Source organism: Lycium barbarum, chromosome 2 (genome assembly GCF_019175385.1).
Source record: "Lycium barbarum isolate Lr01 chromosome 2, ASM1917538v2, whole genome shotgun sequence".
In the NCBI taxonomy this organism is placed as follows: domain Eukaryota; kingdom Viridiplantae; phylum Streptophyta; class Magnoliopsida; order Solanales; family Solanaceae; genus Lycium; species Lycium barbarum.
In genome coordinates this window covers 74,590,752-74,600,862 of record NC_083338.1, presented here as the reverse complement: position 1 = coordinate 74,600,862, position 10,111 = coordinate 74,590,752, and the positions used below count along the sequence as shown (strand labels likewise).

The following is a 10,111-nucleotide window of genomic DNA, read 5'->3' as shown; positions in this document are numbered from 1 at the left end:
GTTTCTTCACCCAAAAGAAAAGAAGTTATGGATGATGTTATTCACACTATGTTTTTCTCAGAGATTCTTACATTTTATGATAATCACTTGCCTGAATTAACTTGATCTCTATACATTTTTAATATTATCGAGGGCGGGCGTTGAAACCCCAAGAGTGATTGTCCTCCCATAGAGTATTATTAGATTCAAACAGTACAAACAAATATAACAAAACCAAAGAGTGTAAAAATCTTCGCTAAGAAGAAGTTACCACAGTGTGGTGCTAATACATTAAGGGATCGTTTGGTAGGAGGGGTGAAATAAGTTGGATTATTAATTCAATGGAATTGAAATTAATTTTATGTTTGGTTGGTGGGATAACTTTTTTGATGTCCCATCCAATCCCATGTAGATGGCATAAAAGGTGGGATTAGTAATCCCACATAAAGAGCAAGATTAGTAATATCATCTTATTTCACCCAATCTCATCTACATGGAATAACTTATCTTTCTACCAAAACGATCCCCAAGTTTTAGAGCTATACTCAAAAAGTTCGAATTTTTGTACCATGCTTACTTTCTCTTGGAATTGTAGTCAAGCTTTCCTTAAAAACTAGAAGTCTCATAGTACTAGGACAACCTCGGAAATTGAATACCTTGACTTCATCAGAAATAAGATCATATGAACTAAAATTTCCACTTATTCTTTGAAGAAGCAACAAATGATCGTTCCAGATTGCTAATGAAGATTCAATGGGAAGAGGTTTAATTGTATATTTCTGAATCCAGGTTTCATTTATACCGTACTCCTTCATTATCCAAATCTCCGTCAACTCTTGTCCCGGATCAATCGTGCATCTTGGATGTGGGAGAAGCCTGTATTTTCTAGTAGATGGATTCGACAAAACAATATCTTCAAGATCCGTTAAAGCAATCAAACCACGACAAGGACCTATAAGTTGATGAGAAAGACTGCGATAAGAGGTTAAATATGGTAGATCTATATCTGGAGAAACAGGATTTAGGTCATCATAGTCATTACTGGAAAGAAAAGACAATACATTTTTATATTGGTCCACTTCTGATTTGATGGAATATTTGAGGAGAATATATTCATTTCTAGATGTTGTACTGCGATTTAGATGAAGATTGATGAAAGTAGGGAATTGTAAGAAAATATACCAAGTTCTAGAGATGCACTTGAATCGCATGAGAGATCTCAGGGGAAACCTTAAAACAATATAAATTAAGACATCTTTGTGCAATTGTTTCGTAATTCCATCCATCATCTATGGTTTTCTAAAATAAAATGTGCATTTGGGGAATGATTTGTGCTGTAACCTTGTTGAAGGCGGTAATGTTATCTCCTTTAGAATTGGATTTAGAATTGGATCAGAAGGTTTCCTCCCATCTGACATGCATTTTCTTGGTTAACATGGGTTATCTATTGCAGCTTTTTTCGTTTTATATTACTTTACTTTACTACTCTTAATAAGAGCGAATCGAAAGGAGCTTCCCGTCGACGTGATTGACGGAAAAGCCCTCCTATTCCAGCTATACAATTTGGTTTAACAATGGTATTATTGTAATTACAAAAACATAAAATTATTTTATTGGCTAACAAAAAGACTTATTGTAGCTATCATTACGCCTTCTTTAAGATAATCATTTCATGTGGGACCTACTTGCCCATCCATTTTATATCTTCACTGCATTATATTCGTCTGTGTTGTATCGTTTCGATTTTATAGCTTGCTCTTTGCCATGATTTATGAGAGTAAAATTTGAACAGACATTTTTGTGAGTGTTTCTTATCATGGCCATTTGATACTGTTAATTAAAATTCCAACTTTAGATTTCAGAAAATGATAGATTGTTTTGATTTGACTATTATAATATTTTGTACTCTAAAAAGTCTTAGATAAATTTTAAATTGCCATAGAATTATTCTCAAATACAATAATTTTCCGACAACAGAAATCAAATAACTAAAATAATTACAATTAACTGAGATTAATATTTGTTGCTATATGTATTCCGCTGTCATATGTAGACATAAAATATGTTTTCCTACACTTTGCATATCATTTATAGGTTTCGATCATTATTGGTTTAGCCGATACGCTTAGTTGGATTAGGAATGTGTTTGGTATGGTTTTTTTTTTCCCTTGTATTTGGTAAGTAAATAGAAAATGAATTTAGAAGTATTGTTGTGGTTGATTTAATTGAATTGCAGTTGAGCACATGGATGAATCTAGAATTTAATATTTATTGGTTCGAATTCAAATTCTACCATAGTCATTTGACTTATAATTTTGAGAACTAATATTTGCATTTATTTAATAAAAAATTTAACACGTATATATAATTTGACCAAACTTCCTAGGTTTGAATGAATCCATAATGTACACATTATATCGTTTCTGGTTAAACGAATATCCTACAAACAACTATCTCGCAAAAAGATGTTACAAAATTATGCATTACCACAAATAATACAACTACCTAGCTTGTAATTATGCTGAAATGAGAAGTATAGTCATCGTGGAAAAACAATAAAAATGAAAAGAGACCCTTAAAAAGAATGATAGTCGACATGAATACGGGCTCCATCTTACTTAGTTGTATTTGAGAGATGCAAAGCCCTTAAACCACTCTACACCCGCCACACAACATCGAAAATGGGTTAAATGATGTGTTCACAAAATATCTGTTTTAGTGAATAATTGATTTATGTAAACCACTTAATTTAGGAGTTTACACAAGTATCCATCATTGTCCATTTCAACGATAGTAAGCTTTGCATCTTTTATCATACACTACTTCCTCCGTCCATTTTTACTTGTTTGTGTATCACTTGGTACACCCTTAAGAAGTAATTAATAAAATGATAAATTTACTATATCAACCTTTAAATATAACATTTAAGCATTGGGAAATAACTATAGTTCATAATAAGAGTAATTTAGGAAATACGTAACAAATTATGTCTTGATATTCCAAACTGGACAATTAAAAGAGGACATCTAATCTTAATACAGTGGACGGAGGGTGAACTAAGTCAAACAGAACATTGAGAAAATTACTAAGTTTAGTTCATCTACTTATTGTAAAGGCCCGTAGTTAAATGCTAATATGATTCAAACGACACGAAGTGTCAAAAATTAAATGTGTTGACAATGCCACATGAGATAGATGATATGATTGAAGAGATATGAATAGAACTGATTGGGATAGTTTGGAACGGTATTGACGAAATGAAATAGCAAAGAGAAGGCAAAAATAAAAGTTTGAAATGAAATAGAGAATCAGGGGTAGCTTATGATGCTCGCGCGCTGCAAAGGTATCACGAGGATTCTAGGTCAGGAGAATCGATGAGGCAGTAGACAGACATTATTGTAAGACCAACACGAGAGAGAAGCCTGGGCAGGCCACGTTCTCTACCAGTGGGCTCGCGTTGAAGATTATTGCTTGGGCTAGGGACTCTTAGGAAAAAGAAAAGAGACAACACACTTTGGGCCATTGCGCTCCCATAACGAGGAAGGGTCTTGGCTGCGCCATCCTTTCCTGTTATGGCCTCACGCTTCAAGGGATGTGGACTAGGGCAAAAGTAGGGGTCTCGCAATTTCCTTATCATGTGAGGCCCTTGGTTTATACATATACATATACATATACATATATATGTATATATATAGATATATATATATATATATATATATATATATATATATATATAATGTATATGTATATATATATACACCTATGGCATGTGGGGAAGAGAGAAAGTTGGAGGAATATTATACATGGAAAACACAATAAATACACTGATTAGATTTCACTAATTTAATGCAAGGTTTAACATCCCAATACATTGGATTTACTCGCATATCATCAAATCTTGATGAGTCTCCCCAAAGTTAGTGCACTAGGTAAAATCTTGAATTGCCAGGTGGTCATATCAGACGTAGACACGTGGCAATACTGACAGGTTAGTCATGAATCAACAGTTGGACGACACCGAGTGAGTTCATATGACCAATTACAGGACTTGATTCGCTCACAACCTCTGGAGAAACGGTCCTGGGGAAGCGAGGTTAAGTACGGCTTACTGGCCAGATGGAATGAAGCTCGGAGGTCAGCTTTTACGGAAGATCCCGGGATCTTCTCCAGCCGTTATTTAGACACTATGATGGCAATTTATTCATCATTAAGGGGGCGTGATTTGCGGATTGTGTCTCTTACCATTTAACTATAAACAGAGAGCCATATTCTTGTTTTAAGGTATAATTAGTGCCAGAAATTACACAGAGCAAAGAGTTAGCACTTAAACTGTTTCTAAAAATCTTGTTCTATTTCGTATTTCCAAGTTGTATTAACAAGTCTTCTTCGGTGTCCTCAACTCATTGTAGCATCGGAAATTAGGCCTCTCTTGTTAATTTCACTCAATTGTTTTCTCTTTCCTAACTCTTATTGTTGTATCTCATTTCTTATCTTGTTAATTTGGTCATTACAATCTACGTGTCCATTGACCATGTGTACAAATTAAAGTATATCATTTTATAGGTAGATATATAGTTTGGCGCCCACCGCGGGGCTTGGACAATAGTGGTATTTTCTTGACCTACTAATTTTATACTTAACTTGCTTAATGTTTTTATTCAGAAATCTCTCATCTCAGTTATGGAAAGAAACAGAGCTGATGGACAATCTAATAACGGTCTGGGCAATTGTTGATAATCTGCACTCAACGACCTTCAGCAAAACATTTGACCGGAGAAGCTCGTTATGACGGGACAAAGCGACTCCCACCCGAGTGGAAGGGTACACCTAGTGGTCGATAAGGAGCCATACCCCCTGATGACATGGAGGACAAAGAAGACAACGTTGTTCGGGGCAACAGTTCGTCCTTGGTAGACACAGTGAGAATCTTGACGACAAAATAGAGAGAGATTTTGAACCACATCTGCCGGCAAGACCAAAGGATGACCGAGCTCCAGCAATTGATGCCAGTGGCTTCTAACAACCCCAATGGCAGAGTATTGGTGCTACTCGGTGTGCCTCCACTGCAACGGTCCCAATAACATGGCACGTTACCTCGACAATAGAGACTCGATCGGAGGAGGACCGAATCGAAGGTTCCGAGACCGGCTCTGGGAATGGTAACACTCCTGATGATCATTTTAGGGTCGAGATCATGAGGTACATTCTGGCAGATCTATGATATGCCAAAGGGAAATGGTTCCGGCGGATGTGTGTATGCCGAAGTGAAATGGTTTCGGCATTATATGGACCTCGTGAGTCCCCCTTGGGTCATGTCTCCGGTACAATCCTATGAAGCTCCATATATATACAGGTTATGGAAATTAAATGGCCTTGAATGACATTTCATTGCATTGCATGGCACGGCATATCCTTCACTAATTATTTGGTATTTGACTTTACTTGATAATTGATTTATCCTCTACCCTATTAAATAAACAATCTGGAGTAAGGTAACCGGATCAGGTTAAAAATGATACTTTTCTTATTAATGTCATCAATACTTCTTTGTTATCGGTCTATGAGATATACTAAGTACATGTCTTTCCTATGCTCATACTACACTTGTTACAGTCATTGTGGTGTAGATTTTTGTGCTGAGTACGAATGGGTCCCACATAGCTTACTGAGTCTGAGGCATTCACTTTCATAGATCGTGGAAGCTGCTTGCCTAATCCACAACACCATCCTCCCTCTATCCCTTTTTATGCACTTTTGTCTTATTTATCTTCCCAGAAAGTGCATTTTGGTCATTCGTAGTAGCTCTTGTACACATGACACTAGTCTTGAATGGTTCTTTGTTATTTTAGCACTTTATTTATGTATCACTTTATTTTCGCTTAAATAACTTAATTAATGGGTTGTTATCGGTTTTATCTAACCTATCAGTTGGGGCAGGTACCTTCACGACTATTTGTTTTTGGGTCGCGACAAATTTGGTATTAGAGCACTAGGTTCACCAGTCTCATGAGTGTAAGAGCAATGTTTAGTAGAGTCTTGTGGATCAGTACGATGACCTTTGTATCTATCTTCGAGAGGCTATAGGACATTTAGGAAACTTCTATTTATTCATTCCTTATCGTGTGTGCTTGCCTCTATTTGAATTCTAAGTTTCATTGTTTCATTCTCTCATAGGTGGTGAGGACTCATACATCTGCAGCTGGAGATTAGGAGCCCGTACCTGCACTTGCTGCCAAGGGTGTTGCACGAGGTGGAGGCAAAGGGCGAGGTCGGGGTAGATCTCGTGTTGTAGCACCTGCTAGAGGCCGAGCACCGAAAGTTTCTTAGGGAAATGCTACGGCAGTATCTCCGATCGTAGGTAGTTGTTAAGGATGAGCCAGTTCAGGAATATAAGTATGGGCCAGCACAGGCACCACCTGGTTTTATTTCTACTCCAGTTCTTCAGGACACATTGGTTCATATGCTAGGATTTCTAGAGGGGATGGCTCAAGTGGGCATTTTTCCTGTCACCCCAGTAGGAGGACAGAATCCAAATCAGATTCTTGCTCCAAGATTTCAGACTCCAAGGGCTCAGTCAACTACTGTTGTAGCTCCCCATTTCGATGGTAGGATATTATCGAGTATTGCACCCTATCCAGCCAACAAGCCTACTATAATCGTGGAATAGCTGAAAATGTTCAGACGATTCAGGTTGATGAACCTCCGACCTATACTGGGGATCCTAGTAAAGATGCGTATGAGTTTATAGTCAGTTGTCATGAGAGGTTGCACAACTTGGGGTTAGTGCAGTCTTACGGATTTATCTACACTGCCATTCGAGTCACCTCTGCTCACTTAGGCTCAGTTTTCTTAGGTGTTTATGGATAAATTTTTCCCCGTAATGTGAGGGAGAGCAAGAGGGATCAGTTCAAGGGTTTGCGAAAGCATGGTATGTCAGTTACTTAGTATGATACAAGGTTCCATGTCATAGCTCGTCATGCATTGATGATACTTCCCTTCAAGAATGAGAGGGTGAGAATGTTCGTCAAGGGGTTGATTATTCCGATTCATTTGGGTGCTTCGCAGGTTGCAGCTACCGGGGCTTCAATTCAGAGTGTGCTGGATGTTGCCAAGGATATAGAGAAGATTCGGTGTGAAGGATTTGAAGATCATGAGGGCAAGAGGACCCATCACTCTGGTGGTTACAGTGGTGCTCCGCCAAGGAGCAAGGGGTCCTCCGAGAGGAGTTATCATCATCAGTCCAGCAGGCCCATCTATGGAGCTATTCATGCGACTGAGGGTGATTATTTCGAGCGTAGTATTTTCATTTCATGATAGACTTCCCATGGTTCATCTTTTAGACATTCAGGTCATGGAGGACATTCTAGCCATTTAGGTTCTTCTCATCAGTCCCTGGCTTGTAGTGGATGTCATGAGTGTGGCGACTTTGGGCATATAGTGAGAGACTATCCCAGGCTTGGGCGTGGTGGTTCACACTGGGGTTCTGTCACGACCCAAATTACAAGGTCGTGATGGAGCCTATCTTTTCCCACCGATAGGCAAGCCAACCCCGGAGACAACTAAATCCATATGAAAATCAGTGAAAACAATAATTATTTCTTATTAAGAACAAATCAATTAGATACAATTTATACAACATTGTGGAATTTGAAGAAGAAACTAAATATTACCCCCAAGACCTGATCATAAGTGTACATGAGCGCTAAAGCATTTCTTAACTATATAATAACTCAAAAATACAACTGTCCGGATAAGAGTAGACAGAATAACTCAAGAAGAGAATTCTGGGGGCCACACGCGGTACCATTAGGTCGCTCTGAAGCTCTCGAACGGACTCCAATCACATCCGAACATCGGATCCAAACACCAATCAAACCTGCACCATAAAAAGATACAAAAAGTGTAGCGTGAGTACAAAAACAACGGTACTCAGCAGCATTGTCGACCATCCCTAAATGATACAGAGATGAGAGCTGGCCGACAATCACTTACCACTTCAGTTAACCATGATTAATACAAGAGATATAAGAGAGAGATGTTAGAAATATCGAGTTCAACACAATTTCACTTATCCTTTCCAACATTACACATCACCATTTAGACATAGATTAGAGCTATCACACACTAGGTGCATTCCATCTGTTTCTGCTAGTTATCCTAGCCGATTATGAGGTTTGCGATCCCATAAGCCTAATAGGGCTTCTATCCCAAAGTTTCATCAAGTCTCTAGACATGTTTTACGAACAATCCAGAAGATCAATTCAATTAAGCACACCCATACTCATTACTGTTAAGTCACGTGGAGGATAACTTCATCCTAGCCGATTTAACTCACATAACAGATAAATACCAAATTACAGCAAGTCAATACTAATAATTCACCACAAAACAACATGAATAGGAAATAAATGTAATGCAAATGTAATGTAATGCAATGAAAGGCCTTTGTTTCCACTTCCCGATATACACACATTCGAATGTCAACAAATCGTGACCTATGAGGGGCTCATAAGGCCTATATATCACCGCTTCGGCAAATCCTCGGATCACGGTCTCATCACATCATATCTCAATAACTTGTCTCTTAGCCCACTGGGCTCAATTGTCAACAGAACATGCCACGACATCATCACTTATTCGGAACAAGATCCCCTCGGACTCACAATCATATCCTCAAAGGTATGCATTAAATACATGTAAAATAAGAATATGGCATGCATCAAGTCAAGAATAAGTATACAAGCATGAAATCCATCTTTAAGTTCTCAACAACCTAAAGGCTTCACCTTTTTACTTTCTTTTCATTTCAACGAGGATATATGAGTGATATGTGTAACAGTTCGCATTTTCGCGGGCGGGGTTATCACTCGGAAAAGCTACTTTGAAATCGTTGTTTCTCTTTCAACTTTGTTTTAAAAAAGTCGCCACCTAATTTTTAGGATATTAGGAAAACCCAGTTTTGAAGGGTTTATTCATACGTCGTGAAAAATCCTTCTTAATCCAAAGTTATAGGTAAGGGTTTTGGTGATCCCCTAGGGAAGGTGTTAGGCACCCTAGTATTAAGTATCCGTACTATACGGTTGACCTTCGAATTCCAATGTGTGAGTATTTGCATAAAATGTTTATTTGGTGTTTATTTCCCGCAAAAGCCTGTCATGCTGCATATCATTTTTTTAAAAAGAATTGAATATATTCCCCTTACATATAGGGTATTTAGGTTCAGATTTATGATATCCGGGTACAATTAGTTCCTTTTATATATAAGGATAGTAGTTTTTCTATAGAAAAAAGATAGAAAGTTTATTTATTTTTTATGATTTGAGTGAATAGGTTTTATTCATGCTTTTACTCACACGTGGATCGGGTCAATCCGTTTAATGTACTTCCAGAATATCCTTGCCTAAATTTTTATAATTAGGCATGAAGACTAGACCATTTTTAATTTTTTACAAGAAAAAGGTTTTTTTATATTTTTCTCATGTTTGGTCTTTTAGAAAAAATGGATTATATTTATGGTCTATAAATTGTCCATATGTTCCCTTTAAAAAATGTACTGGCTATATATCTATTTTCATGAAGTCCCAGATTTTATTTCAAAAGGTAGGACTTTGACTTAAAAAATCCATTTTGTTTTTGGGGCCCAAAATACTTTACCTGGTTTATTTAAAATGTGGGCATTGGCCCAGAAACCTTTACCATGGATTTGTTATTTTTAGATAAAATCAAATGGATTTCGACCCAAAGAAATAGTTTTATGTTTTAAAGGAACACAACTGCGTGAGCCCTGGCCTAAATATACCTTTATTTTAACCATTAAACTACGGGCCTTAATCACGTTTTTTTTTTACCATAGATTTATATAAAACCAAACGGAATTTTTTTAGCCCTAATAGAGACCTACATCATTTGTTTTCAAAATACATAACTGAATGGGCTCTGGCCCAAAAAATATCTTTTGAAACACTCAGTTTTTAAGGAAAGGACTCAGGTGGGCTTTGGCCCAAAAACATCACATTTTTTAGTGACTCAAAACCCAGAAAAAAGAGACATGTTTCAATAATTTGAAAAGCAATTTTTTCGCCTAATTTCTCATCCTCTTAATTTCACACAATGTGTTATACTATTTTTTTTT

The 10,111-nt window shown here is 37.2% G+C and overlaps 1 protein-coding gene across 1 annotated transcript; it reads right to left on the bottom strand.

Moving 5' to 3' along the window:
* Positions 1–315: 315 nt before the first annotated feature.
* On the bottom strand, positions 316–1,383 carry LOC132620591 (putative F-box protein At1g47790). The gene has a single exon (XM_060335180.1). It carries the CDS (start codon positions 1,266–1,268, stop codon positions 525–527), a length of 744 nt encoding a protein of 247 aa, XP_060191163.1. The 5' UTR covers positions 1,269–1,383; the 3' UTR covers positions 316–524.
* Positions 1,384–10,111: the final 8,728 nt, after the last annotated feature.

Excerpts from the sequence above, each read along its gene's own strand:
- LOC132620591 (XM_060335180.1), bottom strand. The coding sequence starts at position 1,268 with ATGATGGATGGAATTACGAAACAATTGCACAAAGATGTCTTAATTTAT.